Source organism: Sarcophilus harrisii, chromosome 3, assembly GCF_902635505.1.
Source record: "Sarcophilus harrisii chromosome 3, mSarHar1.11, whole genome shotgun sequence".
NCBI classification, from domain to species: Eukaryota; Metazoa; Chordata; class Mammalia; order Dasyuromorphia; family Dasyuridae; genus Sarcophilus; species Sarcophilus harrisii.
This window is the reverse complement of record NC_045428.1, coordinates 389,045,872-389,065,428: the sequence shown is the minus strand read 5'-3', so window position 1 is coordinate 389,065,428 and position 19,557 is coordinate 389,045,872. Positions and strand designations below refer to the sequence as shown.

General features: G+C 33.8%; 1 protein-coding gene across 6 annotated transcripts in view; it reads right to left on the bottom strand.

Moving 5' to 3' along the window:
* Positions 1 to 6,082: 6,082 nt before the first annotated feature.
* The window catches only part of PDE1A (phosphodiesterase 1A), a 458,879-nt gene continuing 445,404 nt past the window's right edge, over positions 6,083 to 19,557 (bottom strand). For 5 of the 6 annotated variants that reach the window (XM_031960363.1, XM_031960362.1, XM_031960364.1 and 2 more), the window contains one exon: positions 16,838 to 17,301. In XM_031960363.1, the coding sequence (XP_031816223.1) occupies positions 16,922 to 17,301 (380 nt within the window). In that variant the 3' untranslated portion in view covers positions 16,838 to 16,921. Of the gene's footprint in view, positions 6,934 to 8,317; positions 8,441 to 16,837; positions 17,302 to 19,557 lie in introns of those variants that run through there. The other variant, XM_031960368.1, reaches the window with a different exon arrangement.

The following is a 19,557-nucleotide window of genomic DNA, read 5'->3' as shown; positions in this document are numbered from 1 at the left end:
ATTCAAATTTAGCCTATGAAATAGCAGAACATCTCTGTCAAGAAAACCCCAAATGACACAAAAATTGGTGACAATTGAAAAACAACTGAAGAACAATAACAAAAATTATACTCTGATGTAATGGACATACACAAAAATGAAACATTTCTGTCATAAGGAAGCTTAAACTTCAATATATAGTAAATGCATACAAATTCATTTATTAAGGGCCTTCAGCATGAGAAGCAAAGGGCTTTATAAAAATAATAAAAAAAGATAATCCCTTCTTTCAGGGTATTTATATTCTAGCATTCTAATCAAAGGGGATAAGTTAGAAAAAGCTGATTGATAGTTTTTTAAGAGTGCAGCAACAGGGCATATGATCACTCAGTGTTTCTTAAGATACAGTATTAGAGATGGTTCTCCTTATTACTGGAAGGAATATGATGATGATGATGATATGTAGAATTTATATAACACTTTGTTTGCAAAGTGCTTTATAAATATTATCTCATTTGATAATTCCCTGCTAATCAAACGAGTGTAAGTGAGTGAATCTCTCCCACCAAAAGGGCAAAAAGGGATTTTGGAAGAAGTGAGGAGTAGATCTGAAATTTGGAATGGATCTGATGGTGCTACTTCCTTCGCCTAGAGGATGAAGATTAAGCATCAGAATTTAGCTGAAAAGGGAAAAGGGGAAGCCAATGTTGACAGTAAAGTTGGTGAGAAAAGTAGATTCCAGTGGGATCTGGGCCTCCTTGTAGCCTGTTCCTCTTTACCCTCTGGCATTCACTGGCATAAATAAAACAAATGCCAGGCAATTTGAGGGAGAAGGAAAGTGTGGTGACAGCTGGTGGGGAGTTAGAAATAGAAGGTAGTATTTCAGCTGTGTTTTGAAGGAAAGAAGGAATTCTAAGAGATAAAGAAGAGAAAGTACATTCTAGGCAATGGGGATATATCACCTGTGTAAAAACACAGATAAAAGATGAAGTATTGTGTGGAACAGACACCAAGAAGTCTACTCTACATTGCAGATTGCTGAAAGGAGAACAACATATATAACAAAGCTGAAAAGGTAGGTCAAGGGCAGAATGTAAAAGGCTTTAAGAAAAACAGTGCTCATGTTTGATAATAAAGCCAATAGGGAATTTAGAGGTTACTGAGTGATATAGATGGAAACTTTTGGAAACTGTCTCCTAGGAGAGATTTTTAACAGTAAGCTATTTAGGAGGCTATCACAAGAGTCCAGGCAAGATTAGGATCTGAATAGTGGCCATATGAATGGGGATAGACAAAAGTGAAATAGGTCACAGAGATAAAAATGACAAGATACAACACCTGATTAGATATTTGGAATAAGGAAGAGTGAGAAATTGAGTATAATACCAAGGTTGTGAACCTGGATGACTAAAAGGATAGTGGGGTCCTTGAAAGAAATAGAAATGTTTAGAAGAGAAATAGATATTATGATTATGATCTGGTAGGTATGAATATAAAATAAATTGAATTCCTTATGCCAAAGTACTTTCAAGGAAGTTGGGTCTAAAAGAGGAAATTGCCCCTTTTCTTAATAATGATAATGTGAAAGAAATTATTTTTATAACAAAAAATAGCTATTCAAACTTTGTTCAATATTTTGAAAGAATATAGTTAATCAATATAAAGATTTCAAACTCATACTCTGATTCATAGAGATAAGATGACTATATTTATAAAAAAAAGTTAGAAACACAGGGAATAAACTTACAAAGCCACATTTTTATTTCTTTCCTAATTTAAAAAGTACCATCTCTGAAAATGATGTAAAAAAAAAGAAAAATGTTTGCCAGTCAGTTCACTGGTCTGTGAAAGCAGCTGTCATTTTTACAGAACCAGATATTTCTATATATGAATCAATCAGAAACCTATTTGTCGCTGACAAATATAATACATTTGTTCATGGTTGATCTAAAAAAGAGTAGCTAAAAATTTGTCTTCTGAAAATTCATTGAAATAAGAAATTGAAATTCAGGATTCTGTTTTGTTATTGTTGTGTAAAGAGCATTTTGGTTCAACAAAAAAGTGATATAAACTTTACTACCATTCATACCAGCTCCAAAGATGATCCTTAAACTAATCAGCTAGTCAGTCAGCCAATTAATATTTATTAAATGCTTACTAAGTGCCAGGACTTATTCTGATTTCTGGGGGAAAATATAAAATACATTTTACTAGATTTGGGTTTTGTCATACAGTACTAAATATTTACTCTATATCTATCTATTTATCATATTTATTTATTCACTTTTTTTATTTGTTTGTTTTGGTAGGTAAAGAAAGGGAAGGGGCTAACATCATATCTTTTAGGACTTTTCTGACCATACATTTCATCTATAACAAAGAATGTTTTAGTGGCTATGTTACACCTATATCTTTCTTTGGGGGCCATATTGAACCTTGTTCGGTGGTAATAGAAATGTCTCCTGCTTTCCACATTGCCATTGTCTCAAGCTATATTTCCTGGGGGAAAGGTGTAGGGAATTGTTGGGGTAGGGACAATTAGATAGCACAAGTTAGATAGTACAATAAACCCAGGGAATTTGAAACCTTGCCCTCTGAATGATTTAGTGAAGAGAGCTGAATACTGTAGTTTGATTACAAAGATGAAGACAATCTCTATCTTCTCTCAAAAAAATGAGATCCTTAAGACTGCTAAACCTACATCTGAGATCTTTCCACTCTCATAAATTGCTCTCCTATCTATTCTGCTTGAAGTCTCCCCAGAAAGAGCCTTAAGTCTTTGTCACCTACATCAGCCAGCTTTTTTATGTCTCCACCATTCCTGACTGACATGCTTTGGGTCTAAAGGAAGTCTCTGTCTGAGTCATCTCTCATATCTTCCCCCAACCCCATCCTCTCCTTATGATTTAGCCAACATAGAGATTCCACCTGTGTGATTAAATATTTATACATATATAAATACTTATGCATATGTTGTTTGACCTTCGTTCTTGAATAGGATCATGACATCAGGGAGGTGATGCCATGAAATGCAAGTGAACTGAATTTAAGGAAGGGAGGGAAGTACAAGATCACCTGCCTTACTTTCCCCTCCAGAGCCATCTGGATTCTGTGTGGCCCAATATAGATCCAGCTGACTGGAGATAGATCTGGATGAAATGGGAAACCTTGATCTTTTTAAGCTAAGATCTTCAACAGGTCTCAGTTTGACTGGAGCCACACCCATTCAATGATTAAGGCTAGGTAGCAATTGAGGCAAAGAATTTCCTTTTCCACCTAGTCCTCAAAAATTAAATAAATAAATAATGACTCTGAGAGTAGAAGACCCTCAGAGTTTCTGACCAAACTGAAATAACTGCTATTTACATTCAATTTGAGTCGATCAGGACTAAAATAATGACCAATGGGGTTTGGTCTAGGTCCTGTTCATGTACATGCATATAGATATGAAATACACATTATATATTATATAATCACTAGGTTTCACTATGAAGCATGAAGGTGGCTGGCTGTCAACCAAGATTTCACACATAAAAGTAGCAGATGAGATTTTAATTCAGGTACTTTGTTTTGTTTTGTTTTTAACTCCAGATATAGTTCTTTCTACTCCTACCCCCAGCTCTAAACTTGTAACCACAATTATTTTGAATAACTATAAAATAAAGAGATTTGACTAGCTGACATCTAATAATTTTCACAGCTCCAACACTTCTCTGAATCTGTGATTATGTGACTTAAACCAAAACCTATGAGCATTTATTGATTTATATTCCTTACCTTTGCTGATAATAATGTTCTAGAAAACATATATATATGGACAGTTGAATTTTTTGCCAAGTTTCCTTTCTAACTATGGTCCATAAAAATTAAGTTACATTGAACAACAAATGGTTCACAACGCTTCTCCTCAAATATGATTTATTTAGCAATATCATAATAGGAAATATGGACAAGTACAGATAGTAAAAACACAATTGTAGAAGATTGCCATGATAAAAATTAAAGAGTTATTCTTTAGATCCCAAAGCACATTATTTTTACAGGAGAGTTCGGTTAAACAGCAAACATTTGAGTCCAAGGTCCAAGCCTGAATTATGTCTCCTCACAATAAGGTAAAGGGGAATGAGAATGAGGGGCAGGTTTCTGTCTGACCACTGGGGAGAAGCATAAAGAATAAGTAGTTTTGCTTTCAGGGTAGACTTGGTTGTACTCCCATTCTTCACTAATGAATTTACTGTCCTGGGAGAATCTGAATTGAATGGATCTTTTAACTCGTCTCAAGCAGAAATAGAAAAAGGTATTAAAAAAAAAAAAAACAAAAAACAAAAAAAAAAAAAAACATGCATGAAATGGTCCAAAGAGATGACTCAGGTAAAAAATTTGGAATCACTTTTCTCTGGGACACTACCTCATGACAGTCTCTTACAGTATTTAGAAGGATAAAATGGAAGTAGGGGGTGTTTATAATTTCATTTTTTATGGGCAACTCTTAGGAAAGGAAAATCCTTCTACTAATGAAGGTTGACACTTTCTCTTGCACTGATGGCTTTAGAGAGTTGCCTAGAGAATTAAGAGGTTAAATATTCAAGGTGACACAGTAAGAAATGTGACTTGAATCAAAATCTCCCCAGTTCAGAGGCCAACTTTCTACCTGCTATGCCACGCTGCCTCTCAGGAAGATATTAAGTGGATAATTTTGTTTAAAGGCAAGACAGAGGAATTGATGAATTCTGTACAGATGCATTTATTTTGGTAATGAAATCTAGTAGTGCTTAAATTATTCATAGAGAAACAAAGTGGTCAAATTCCCTATAATATTTCAGAATCTGTTTTTTTCATTGTTCTTATTTTGAGAGGATCTAAAGCTTTATTAAAAGGCCACGGAGAACAACATTGCACATTAGGCTTTACAAATAGTTAAATTCTAAGTTTTAAATGAGTTGGTGTGGACATAGTCTCTCTACCTGACAAATAGCTGGCTTAAAACTAATACCATGAAGTAATCAAAACATTTTTTTCCCTTTCTATACCAGAGAAGAAAAAGAAGGAAAGGAAAAAGGGAGGAGGGGAAGAGAAGGAATGATAAAAAGTAGGAACAAAGGAAAGGAAAGAAAGAAAAGAAAGAGATTTTTAAAAAATGAAGCAAAGTGGCCATGATATACATATGGAATTATTCTCTTCAACACTATCAGTATAGATCAATCTTTAGTCTTAAAATAAAAATATCAAGTGCATTGTAACACCTATGATACAGTTTCCTTATATAGCCGTGTTGTGTAAGAGGCTGAGGCTAAACAAAAACTAAGAGCCTCATTCACAAGACATGGAAATGCACTTTGTACACTTCTTATGCAAACATATTTCATACATTAAAATTATGCATACCAAATATGCATATTAGATATGGCTTACACATTAAAAGTAATCTAAGTTGTAAAAGACACAATTCCTCTAACTTTATTTGCAAGCTTAGAGTTTTATCCATTAAAAAAAAAATATTGCTTAAACATTGCACAAACCAGAAAGGAAGCAGGCCCAAAGAAAGACAGAGCTCCTTAGTTTTAATGTGACAATTGGCTCATTTCTTAATCTATGGTGATTCTGGTGATATTTTTGAACAGATTTTTGTGCTCCAAAAACACATGGACATATCAAATACATGAAATTCTTGTCTACCTCAAAATTCTCAGTGAAAATGTACAAAATATGATCTAAGCTAATCATTCTCTCAATTCTCAAAGGAAAAAAAAGATTCTTCATTTTGGAGCAGCCTGGAAGTTCTTATACATGCACACAGCTTTATATCACTGGGAGCAGATTGAGGGAGATGAATAAGAGACGACAAGACTGGAAGTTCTTCTCTGATTAGTGCAGTAAGGGAAATATATATGTATGTATGTATACATATTTGTCTATACATACATATCTGGGATTCCAAATAGAACATTTCAACCAGCACTTGTTGAATATACATATTCTTTTTATACACATATATCTTTCTTTTATTTTGACCATCAATGATGTTCACTATTTTTTCTCTTCTCTGCCAGGTCCAATACTCCAGCTGGTAGGTTCTCGATTTGGTTCCAAATATTCCTTTTAGCAATGCCCAAAGACATTTTTTTTTTGTTTATTCCTTTTGTCTCCTTTATTGCTCAAAGACACTTCTTTGAGACTGCAACCCTTGGGGGGGGGTCAGTTTTTATTTGACTCATATTGACATCACCACAATCAATGGCACATGCTATTAAGATTTTGATTAGATAATGTAGACAATGATGATGATGAGCTACAAGTTGATCAGTTAGTTTCAGACAAAGGTTCCATTGACTTTATCAGAAGTTCTCAGTCATGATGAGGTGTCCACTACTTTGTAGCCACAATGCAATTGTATATTCATTGCTTTCTTAAGTGACTTTATTCCCAAACACTGATAGAAAACTAACAAGGATGATTTAAATGGTCTGCCATCCAAGACTGAAGAAATTTTTCCCCACAAGTTTTAAAAAAAGAAATTGCCAACTGCAGCAATTTTCATAAAACAGTACATCACAGAATAGTTGAATGAATGAATGAATGCATATTATATTTATACACATTTCACAGTCAGCTAAGTTAGAATAGCTATCAACAATGCAAATTTCAAAAGTAATCCAACTTTTGACTGAAAAGGTTTTTGTGTTTTTTTGTTTGTTTTTTTCTGGCTTGATTGAAGAAGGCCAAACAGTAGAGGAAACACAATGATGATGACACGATGATAATAACAATAATGAGAAAACACTACTGAAACCTTGAGAATATCAAAATGGCCTGAGTTCCCAGCTCAGGATTCCATGTTTTAACATAATTTTCTTCCATTATCATCCATTAAAAAGGGCAGGGTCGAAAAATATGCTTAGAGTAGAGCCTCTGGCCATTTGAGGATTAGGAAATATATGTGCTGTTCTGATTTTTCTGAAACAAGATCCAAATAAAAATCAAAGATCATGATTTCGTTATTCCATAAATATCTTTCATTTCTAATTAAGCCAATATTAATTTTCACAAAAATATTTATGTGTAAGACATAGGTGATTTAGCATTACAAGTAACCATGAATTAAAATGTCAATAATTTCATTTAATAAAAGAACACTGCAATTTAGAGTGAAAATTTGAGTTTCAGTTTTGGCTCTGTTGTTTGCTACCTTTGGAACCTGTGAAAGTTGGTTTGTATTTCTCAATTTATTTTCTTCCCTTTTTTTAAATTAAAGGTTTTATTAAAAAATATATGCATGGGTAATTTTTCAACATTGACTCTTTCAAAGCCTTCTGTTCCAAATTATCTCCTCTTTCCTCCCATCCCCCACTTAGATAGCAGGTAGTCCAATATATGTTAAATATGTTAAAATATATGTTAAATCCAATATATGTATACATATTTATATAGTTATCTTGCTGCACAAGAAAAATCGAATCAAGAAAGGAAAAAAAAACTGAGAAAGAAAACAAAATGCAAGCAAACAGCAACAGAAAGATTAAGAATGCTATATTGTAGTCCACACTCAGCTCCCATAGTCCTCTCTTTGGGTGTGGATGGCTCTCTTTATCACTGAATAATTGGAATCATTTCATTCTTGAAGAGAGCCATGTCCATCAGAATTGATCATCATATAGTCTTAGTGTTGCCATGTATAATGTCAATCTATTTTTTATTGGCAAAATTAGTGAGATGAAATATATATAAGCAAAAGAGTACTTTCATGGCAGTTCTTAGGAATTATTATTGCCAGTTTTTCATGGAGGAAAGGAATAGCTTTTAGGTCTCTATTACTCTCAGGTAGATAGCTTGACAAGGACATTTCCGCATATACTTGAAACAATGGGTACAATCTTTGAGAGGTTTTTAGTGAATCTAGTAAAGTACTTATATTGCAATACTTTTAATCAGTGCTTAGAATGGTGCCTAAAATTAAATAGGTGCTTAATTAAAGCATGTGGTAAATTATATCATTTATCTGTACAATAGTTTGTAGAACTTTTGTCCTCAAAGTCTTAGTCTTATGTTAAATAATAATAATAATAGTAATAATACAGTTTTCCAATATTTATTTTGCTTTTCATTTAGATTTCAAAATCTTGGCTATTGATTTCAGGTTTGAATAAAATTGTTAGTGACTCAGAAGAGGTATACAGTTATGAATGTTTTATCTTTTATAAAACTGCTGATAAAAGTTACATAAGAACCTTTAAAGGAGAATACTGTAATAGAATGTTCAAGTAAAGCAACTCATACAAGTATTATTATAAGCTATATACTCTTTGGAAATTATGTTTTAAGACTATTAAAATGGAATTACCTCTCATTTGTAATACATCAGCAGCCTTTAAGATGTCTCAGACCTACTGGTGGCGAATCACTTCATGTTTTTCTTCTGTGGTATTTATTACCTCTTCTGAGTTCTTGCAAAGCTCAGGTTCACCTGAAGGAAAAAGAGACAAGTCATTGGGAAGACTAAGTAAGCAGGCATCAAATTATGCTTATGAGGCTTTATAGCATAATTCTCCAAAATCATCAGGCATTTAACTTTCATTGAGTAAACTGAAGCTTGAAAAGTTATGATAATTTTATAGTACTTTAAAACCTACAAAAATATGAACTAGGAACATAAAGAGGAAAAAGACAAGGCAAGTTTAAACAAAAATTGAATATCACAGACAGACTGTGTCTTCAGTCCCCTTTCTTTAGGAAAAAAAAAAGTTAAAACTGAAAAGACATAAATAAATCCCAGGATTACTCCTCTTTCTCCATGCTCCATTGAAATTCCTCTGGATTTAAGATAAATGAATTTAAGGGATTAGATTGTGTTTAAGAAATAGTGTATCTGGAATACAAAATTGAGTGGATATAATCAGTCAACTCATGTAATTTTTCAAAGCCATAAAAATTGTTTAGAAGAAGATCTCTAACCTAAAAAAGATAATATAGATCCAAGACATGAGAATTCCTCATCTAGGTTTATGAATAAAGGAAAAAGAAGAGAAACAAAATAATAAAGAACAAAATGTGACATTAAAAAAAAACTCAGTACTATATTATTTCTCTCCCCCATAATGTCTTTTAGTTCAGAGTTTTTGCTTGGTTATAAACAATGTCAATGAAAATCCATTAGCTATTAAATAGGAGGCCTAAAGAATGAATCCCGGTTCTGCTATTTAATATCAGAATGACCTTGGGTCAGATACTTAACCTATATGGGCCTTGGTTTTCTCAGCTATAAAATGGTTTGAATTATATAGTTTATAAGTTGTCTTCTAGTCCCAAATCTATGATTCCATGAGTGATGTATATATTCTATGTCAATTTGTATATTGAGGAAATCAGAGATGCCAAGAATTTTTTTTCCCATGGGAAAAAAAATTAAGACATAAATTGTAAGATATATATAAAATAAAAGAAGTACCATCAAGAAGTAGAACATACCATTGGGCTTGGGACAGAAAGTAATCAATCAGAAAATTTATTATAACAAGGCTTGAGAATTTCTGTTCTATTCAAAAAGACTCAGAGACAGGAGAGGGCATTTCAATGAATTGTCCATTGGCTCCCCTCACATCCCTGTGACTTCCAGATCAAAAATAATTCCTTGGCCATCATTCTCCTAAATATGTTCTCTTTTCTTATCAGAATGTAATCTCCTTGAGGGCAAAGATGCTTCTTCCTTTTTTTCTATTTGATTCTCTTAGCCTCAGCATAGTACTTGGCACATAATAAGTGCTTATAAATATTTTCATTCAACAAAATTAGTTTAAAAAGTGAACCATTGAGGAAAAGTATTGAGTAATAGAATTGTCTATCTTCAAGGTCCTGCTTCACAAATTTACCTTGAGATCTGTTTGGTACTAAGAGGTTAGGATGATAAAAAGTAAACAGACATTCATTTAAAATAATATTTTAGGACCAGTATCAAACAGAGATCAGATTATATCTACCTCTCTCTATTTTTGTATTTATATCTCTGTATTTATAAAGCAAAAGGAATATGTAGATTTAAGTATATGTCTATGTCTATGTATCTAATTTAATATCATGCCCAGCTTCCAGCTACATTGCTGGAAGATTTAAGACTTATGTCATATAATAGTAGTTTTGAGACTATGTGAACCTCATCATTTTTATCTTCAAGTAAAAATTGCAAATTAAGTGAGATTTTGGAGCCTCCATCTGGCCAAGAACAAACATCCTTACTTGGTGTATAAGGTCTGCAATTGTGGGCCAAGCACCTATCTTTTAGGTACTATTAGTTATTATTACTAAAAGTTGATATGTTTGTCTTGGGCACTGTATTATTACATGGTAGACTTGTGTAAAAGGGAGGATAGTAGAGAAGAGGGGAAACATATTTCTCCTGCATTTATAAAATACTATTCTGCTCATGGCCTGATTATCTTTCTGGAAATTTGAAGTCTGCTTCTGGGACAAACTTTCCACTCTCACTCTGATGGATGAGCCCTTTCCCTCATATTGCCTGGGACCAAGTCACTAAGCCATAACCTACAATCTTTTTAGCATGTGATCTCAGTTCTCTTTCTAGCTCTTCTGTATGTACCTTCCCCCATTATAAAAATAAGCTATTTGGAAATAGAAACTGTGTTGCTTGCTTGGATTTGTTTCCCTTGTACATTAGCACAAACCTCTGCACGTAGTCAATGCTCAATAAATGATTTACTTTATATCTATCTGTCTGTCATCTATTTCTTGGGGAATTTATCTCACCACATAGGAATGGGAAGAGCAATGAGTTTGGAGTCAAAGGTTCTGGGTTCACATCCTGCCTATGTCACTTGCTAGCTGGATGCCACTGGTCAAATAATCTCTGCTATATAGATATTTTTTCTCTAATTTTTTTTTCTCTGAAGAACTTTGGAACCGCTTGTGTGACACAGGAGACACTGGTATAGGACCATCCAGGATGGTACGCCTCTGTCAAAAAAGTCATTGTGCTCCATGAACAAAGCAGGATTGCAGTAATTCAAAAGAAAGACAAGATACCCAAATTTAGAGACATCTCCACTTCAAATATTTGTGCACCAGCTGTGATAGTGCCTGATTAGCCAAAGTCAGACACACTATATCTTAACCCCCAATATAGTGATGTCATTTTGGTCCTTTTTGACCAACCAACTAACCACCTAACAAAGCTATTATGAAGATCAGATGAGATAATGGATATAATGTCTCTTTAAAATTGCTATGTAAATATTAGCAATCAGTCTCTAATGGAATACAGATGGTCCAAAGCAGTAATAGCAGAAGGCACTCTATCTAAAATACCATCAAATATTCATTATGGAAAAAAGAAGGATCATGATCCTTTAGGGATTGTTATTTTAATGATTATAATGTGTATACACATAAATACATACACATAATTATATTTACATATGTGCTTTATATAGAAAAGCATATTAATACTTTTCAACCTATACCTATATATCAATTTCTGCATATGTTCATGTATGTGTATATACATGTATATATATATATATATATATATATTCTCATTTGTATATGATGATATATTTATTCATCATTCAATTCATAGCACGTAGAATTTTATTAGGGTATATTGTTTTGTTGTATTTTTCAAAAGGGCACTATTTTACTGCTTAAAATTCATTGATGGGCCATTATAATTTACAAGTATCTTTCTATAGGTCTTGTATCTGGCCAGACTTTCCCTATCAGTTCCCTCACTTGTACTTTTAAACTCTTTTGTCTGAATTCACTCCTTCCAGAGTCTACAAAAATCAACCATTTTAAATCATCACTTCTGTGCTGAATATTTTCATATCTATAGTTTAAATCTTGGCTTCCAAACCCATGCTTCCAACTTCTTACTAGACATTTCTATCAGAATGTACAGCTATAGACTAGAACTCAGTATATATAAAATCATAATTTTCCCTCCATTCCAAACTCAATCTTTTTCAAATGCAAATTTATTCTATTACCTAGAATTGAAAACTTGGAGCGATCTTTGACTCCCCTGAGTTCTTTACTGCCCATATTCAATCTGTCATCTTATTTTCAGTTTATCTAAGGTTGATAGTTCCAACAAGAATTGGCAGCTGAATGGATATTTGGGGTGAAAGAGAATGAGCTGTTGAGCATGACTCTGAGGTTATGAAACTGGGTAAATGAAAGGATAGTTTTTATACAGAAGTAAACTCAAAACAGGTGTGGTTTTGGGAAAATAATGAGTTATGTTGTCAGGATCAGTTAAAGAAACTGGGGATGCTTAGCCTTAGAAAAAGAAGACGGATGGCACTCAACGGATGGCACTCATGATAACTATCTTCAAGTATTTGAAATCTGTCCTGTGGAGGATGGATCAACAGTCAACAAGTATTTCTTAAGGTCTTACTAATTTCCATGAATTGTGATAAAACTCTTAAGTATACAAAGAAAGACAAAATTGTACTCCTGCCCTTAAGGAGATCACATTCTGATATGGTGGGGGTGGGAGTTAAACAGTTGTTTCCACCCCAGAGGACAAAACCATATATAATGAGTGGAAGCTGTAAAATGGCAAATTTAAACTTGATGTCAGGAAAGCAAAGCAAACAAAACTTCCTAACAATTATCTATAATAATAATGGGCTACTTCAAAAGGTAGAATGTTCTTTCCAACTCATAGAAGCCAAATATGACCTTAGAGTTTGGTCATCTACTCCAACTTGTCCTTGAACAGTAATATATTCTAATCCAGCTGACAAATCATTACCTTTCTTCTTGAAAAACTTGAAAAACTGAGGGGCAATAATGTACTTCCCATGGCAGCTCTTTCCACTTTTGGAGAGCTCTACTTGCTAGCAAGTGTTTCCATAAAGCAAGTATAAAATCGTGTCTTTATTATAACATTTTCTCCTTTATGCTATGCTCTTTGGCTAAGTGGAACCAATTGAATTGTACTGAATGATCCCAAACCCTTATCCATCATGGCTGTCCTTTAAATTCCAGTTTTTTTCCCATTCTATTATGGGATGTTCAAGATGGAACATGCTACAGATATGGTCATCCCAGGGCAAAGTACAATTAAGACTGTCACTTCCTAAGTCTTATATACTACATAACACCACAAATGTTTAAAGTCATATATGCTTTTCTGCCTTTGTTAATGAGCATAACAATAACAATAAACACAGCACTTGAAGTTAACTAAAAAATCCAGGTGTTTTTCAGATGAAATTTTAGACATCTCTACCTCATTTTATAATTATGGAGTTGATTTTTGAAAACAGGATAAGACATTGTTATTACATCTATCTCTTTACATTTTATCTTATTTTATCTAGCCCAACAATTAAGACTCTTGTTAAATATATATTTTGACTCTATAATCCAATGAATTTGCTGTCTCTTTCACTTTGTCATATAAGATTGATAAATATCTATGCATTTCTCTAAGTCATTTGTAAAAAGTACAGAAGAAGAAACCAAATCAAGATAGATGCTTAAGGGTCCTCATCAGGATCTTAGCTTCCTAAAATGACTTGCTGTTAAGGGCTTTGGGCCTCACAATACTATCAGTTTATAATCTACTTATTGTCTATTGTGTATCTTCAAGTTGTCCACAAGATAGTAAGAATGAGGGCAGCTAGATGGCACAGTGGACAGACAGAGTACTAGCCCTGAAGTCAGGAGGACCTGAGTTCAAATTTGATCTCATACACTTAACACTTCCTGGCTGTGTGACCCTGGGCAAGTCACTTAACCCCAGTTGCCTCAGGGGGAAAAATAATAAGAATGATGAAGTTCAGTGTTTGCTAAGATCTAGGTAAATAATGTCCACCCCATTTCCCATTCCACCATAGTATCCTGCCAAATAAAAATTAAGTCTAGCCTGCTCTTGAGGAATACATACTGGCTCTCTGTGATCACTAATTCCTATTCTAGAAGACCATAATTTGTCATTTATCAATATATCCTGGAATTTTACCAAGAACTAAATTTTAACTTCTTGGTTTACTTTTCAGTATAGCTCCTTTTTGCTTATGGTCTAAGAGCAATCTTTTACAGGTTTGAAGGTGCCATAGGACCTCCTTCCCCATTCAAGCAGAATTGCACAAATTATTCCCAGCTGTCTCCATATTAAATTTCTAAGAGTTGACACTCTTATGCTGTCAGTGGAATTACTAAAAAAAAACTTATCCACTATACAAAAAGTGGTGTGTAAATCATCTTTTTTGTTAGTTAATTTTAAAGAAACCCTTTTCCACACTTATTTTCAGAGATTATGACAACCTCCTCTAAACATTCTCCTCTACTGGCTAAAGTGTTTTTTAAACTGATTTTAGATCTTCACCTTCCCCTAAATTCTGCATTTTTCTCAGTCAGTCCAGCTATGGATAATGATCTTTGATCTTAATTTTTGTTTCTATTTTACTTAGAGATTTATAAAAAACACTTTCCTCAAATCCTCCCTTTGAGATTCTATGAATATAATGGTCTCTATTTTATAATTTTATAAAGGTGTAAAGAAGAAAGTGAGTCTGAAAGGTGTAGGACATGAGGTTTTTAAGTCAGGAAGATTGGGGTTGTGTTGCTTTTCTGATAACTATTAAGACTTTGGGTGTTCTAGGTGATTATAAGTTACAAAGAAGGTACTGACCTGCATCAGTAGACTATGGTTTCTTCTTTTGGACATTTCACTTAAAATATAGTTTAAAGGGAGAACTGAGTGATTTTCCAGGAAAGAGTTAGGATTTGGACTTAAATCCAGTACTTTCTCCTTAAACCAGATGTAGAATGATTAATCAGAATGCTTAAAGAATAAAATGCTGTTATCAACTGAACTTTCTAGTTCTTTCATGATGAAACTGAATTATTTGTTCACATGTTTAAAAAATCTTTGTATTGATGTACTGATCTATGGAAACCATATTGAACATAGAATTTTAATTATATGTTAAGATCTTGTATGCCCTGGAGTTTATCATTATCAAAAATATTCCAGTTCTATTTCTATAAACAAACATATGAGAGATTAATTTTGTAAGCTCATAGATTTAGAACTGGAAGGTACTTTATAGATGACCTTTATCTTTCTTATTTGGAAGTGGCCATTGGTGAAATGATTGCCCATGGTCATACAAGAAGTTAATAGCATAGTTTGGATCTGAACTCAAGTCCTTTCCATGTATATTAACCCCAGGGATTCTGTTTGAAAATAAATCTCTGATGTCTTATTTTATTTTATTGTTTTTCTTTTCAAAGTCAAGAAAATAATATATTTAAAGTTTTATTATATAATGATTTAACTTAAAGTTCCGTTTTATCTGAGTATGATCCCATTTAGAATTTTCTTGACAGGAATACTATAGTAGTTTGCCATTTCTTTCTCCATGTCATTATACAGATAAGGAAACTGAAGTACACAGGGCCAAGTGACTTGACCAGGATTACGCAGCTTATAAGTATCTTTAGTTGGATTTGAACTTCTTCCTGATGCCCAACCTTGTGTTCTATCACTGTGCCAACCTAGCTGCCTGAATTTAAAATCTAAAAATAATTAGTATACAATATGCAGAGAATTATGGCAAATCTCGGATTGTGATATTTTTTCCTCTCCTGACTCTATTCAGCAAAGTGAGAATAAAATCAACTTTGCCAATTTTCTCATAATTTATTCAGTTGAAAAAAAATATGCAATCACCACAAAATAGCAATTTTACCATAGATTGTTTACTACCTTTTCCTCCCAGGTTAAAATTAAAATCTGCTTTCTATAACATGCTGGGCTAGGCCATTTTATTAATTCACTTAAAATTTCCAAGTTTTGATCACATTTACTAAAAAATCTTTGAAGTGGCTACCTTATTTGTTCATAAATCTTAGGACTTGGTCTTTTTGCTACTACCAGGTAGGGATGGGAGAAAGGATAGAATCTTAAAAATTTAAGTTGGCTTGACTAAAATGACAGGGAAGAAGATGAAGAAAAAAATTTTAGAAATGAGAAGGGCAGGGATGCCAGCCAAGAAGTTAAGCAAGGCTCTGGACATCATCAGAAATTAATAAGGTTTTCATTGGATACTATGGGATGGAAAAATAATAGGATACTTTTGATTACTCAAGGACCTCTGGATGCCATCTCCTCCTCTTCTACCTTAATAGTACAAAGTTTATGAATACCAGGAGGCATCAGTATTGATATTTAATTATAAAAGAACAGTAAGGAATATATTCAGGAAAAGAAATATTATAATAAAATCCATATGATGTATAGTAAATAGTAAAAGGCGGGGAGGGGGGGAGAATGCTACCAAAAATAAAAGAAAAAATGTCTCCTTCCATCAATGCAGATTGACAACTCATTGTAATTTATAGTATATATATATATATATATATATATATATATATATATATATATAGTAGTGTCAAAAACATGAGAGCCACTCAGGCCTTCCTGGATTCCATACTGATCCTTTATCTATCAAATCATACTGCCATTCTCTCAAGGGTATCATTTCCTGAGTTAAATTATCTGGGAAAATCTGGCAGAAATAGAACATAGATATGTATTCTTCATAATATGAGGAGTCATCTCTAACTTATTGACTAATATTTGATTATTTTTTGAGGCAATTTTATCTTTTGAACATAATTGCAAATCAAACTCAATGAAATATACATAAAATAAGAACTCACTAACCTATTGGAAACAATTCCCTTACATCTTACTGTAGCATCTAGAAATGATGTGACAAAGGACTTCTGATTTGTATAGGCTATTAACAGAGCAACATGCCTCAAAGGGGCAGAACTTATTTAACATTGTTGGTATCTGATATAATACTAATATCAAAAGAAAATTTTATTTGAGTTTAATGGTTTTTTATTTGATGAAATTTTAATTTTGTGCAGGTTTCTGTTTCTTTTCTACTTGCTTTCTGTTTTCCTTTTAATTGCCTAGATTGTATAAACCCATTGCCAAAAGATATGAGAGAGCCATGAATAGAGATCCTCGCTTAGATAGTCGGTTACTCAGAAATAAGGATCCTTTTGAGATGTTAGAATTCAGTGGCATCCCAGGCTGTGTTTTTTTCCTTGACCGAGTGACTTTTTTTTGGTCTACATTAGACTTAGTGCTTGACTTCCGAATGGACTCTCTACTGGAAGGCCTAGAAGAAATTTGTTTAAGTGTGGATCCAGGAGTTGATGCTCTTGAGAAAGACTTCTTATTAATTTCCTGAGAATTTTCACCAGCTGTTCTGGCCCCACGTGACAGGACCTTTACGTCTGGGTCAACAAATATTTGCCCTTGATGAATGCTCATAATTTCTGTGAAGAGGGAACAAAACATGAAATATAAAAATAAACTGGAATATGAGATTTATGTCCTATCTTTCTTGCTTTTGAGGGGGGAGAAGGGAAGCTAAAGCAAACCGTGGTTAAATTTTTTTCACAATATTTTATTTTTTCCAATTATATGGAAAGATAATTTTCAACATTCATTTTTGCAAAAATGTGAGTTTCTAATTTCTTTCTCCCTTCCTCCCTTACCTTCCACTCCTCAAGACCTTGTTTTGAAATATATAAATATAGAGAGAGCAAGGCAATGGCGGTTAAGTGACTTGCCCAGGATCACAAAGCTAGCAAGTGTTAAAAGTCTGAGACTCCATTTGAACTCAGGTCCTGACTTCCGGGGTCAATACTCTATCCACTGTGACATCTAGCTGCCCCAACTTGCTTTGCTTACTGATAAAGGTACAAAGTCATATGTAATTTTATTTCTTCCTTTGGGACTAATTCCTGGAAGGTAAGTAACATATCCAGAAAACCCAGAAAAACAAAGGAACTAAGCAGTTATTACAAACATGTATGTATGTGACCCAAAACTTTCACTAAAATTCTACTTCATTGCTCCATCATGGTATAGAGGATTTTGTCAGGAACTTCCTTTTTCTCCCTCTTTCTCATCTAAAGATACCTTTCCCCACTATTTCTTCCTTTATTCCTATCACATAAAAAATTGGTTTTTCTCCTTGTCCAGGAAAATCCTTTTAACTTCATCCTAAAGCCCACAATCTGTCCCTCAATACACATTTAATAAGAACTTGATTTGTGTCAGGAACTGTGTCAAATTCTGGGGATACAAAGAATGGTAAAAGCAATCCTTCCTTTCTAGGAGTTCATAGTCATATGGACTGGAGGAGGGGAGATGACAACAAAGTACTACAGAAGGTAGGTGCTAGATTGAAGGAAGAACAGGAAAGGATTCCTTTTATAAGGTGGAATTTTAGCTGGAACTAGAGAAAAGTTAAGGGAGCCAGCAAGCAGAGGGGAGGCATGGAGGCCAGCCAGAAAATGCCTATAGTTTGGAGATAAATTGTCTTGTTCCAGTAACAGCAAGGAAACCAGGGCCATGTGTGAAGTGAATTCTGTGAGAACACTTGAAAGGTGCAAAAGGACCAGGAAGGATAAAGAGCTTTGTAGGCCAAACAGAAGATTTTATATTTACTCCTGGAAGTAATAGGGAGCCACTCACTCAAAAGGTGTTCAGAAAAAGGAATACAAGGACACTTTCAATTTCTCTCTTAAGAACTCTGCAAGCCTTCCTAACAGATTGGCTATGGGGGGTAGAGAGTGAGAAGCTGAACATCACAACTTGCTTGCAAGAATGGGGTCACTGGAGGGATGGTGGTACCTTCAAAAGGAACAGGGAAGTTGTGAAATAGGGGTCAGTGTGATGAGAAAGAGAGAGTTCAGGTTTGGACATTATGCTTCTTGCTGTCTATAATAAATTGTCCCTTCTGTCCTATCCTCTTCTGTTTTTCCCTTATACACTAATTTGATTGATGATCTCATCAGTTCTCAGGGATTCACTGATCATCTCTATGCAGATGCCTAGACAGCTAGATGAAATGCTGAACCTGGAGTTAGGAATATGTGTATTTAAGTTTAACCTCAGACATTTATATGGGTGACTCTGGATGAGTCATTTAACCTCTGACTGCCTCAGTTTCTTCATTTGTAAAAGCAGGATAATAACAGAACTGTCTCCTGGGATTGTTTTGCAAGTGAAATTAAATAATATTCATAAAGACTTTTCAGACCTTAAAATAACCATCCAAATAAGTGCTGTTATAGTTATTACATTTACAGATAATTCTCAGATCTATCCAGCTTTAACCTTTTCTGACATCAGTCTCACATCACTGACATCCTATTCACTTCAAAACAGGTATTCTACAAAGATCTCAAACTCCACAAACCTAAAATAGAATTCCTTATCTTTATCCTCAAATTAGTCTCTTTTCTGAAATTCTTTGTTATTGCCCAAGGGATCACATCTTCCCAGTCACTTTGGCTCATAACCTCAATGTTACCCTTGATTAATCCTGATAGGTTGCAAAGTCCTATCTTCATGACATCTTTTATATATGCCCTCTTCTTGTTACTCACACAGCCCATTCTGGTGCAAATGATTATAACCTCATACATTTATAAACTAATGCCTTGCCCACTGCAATAGCCTTATCTCCCTTTTCTCTAGGCCATCCTCCAGACAGCTGCAAAAGTAATACTCCTATAGTT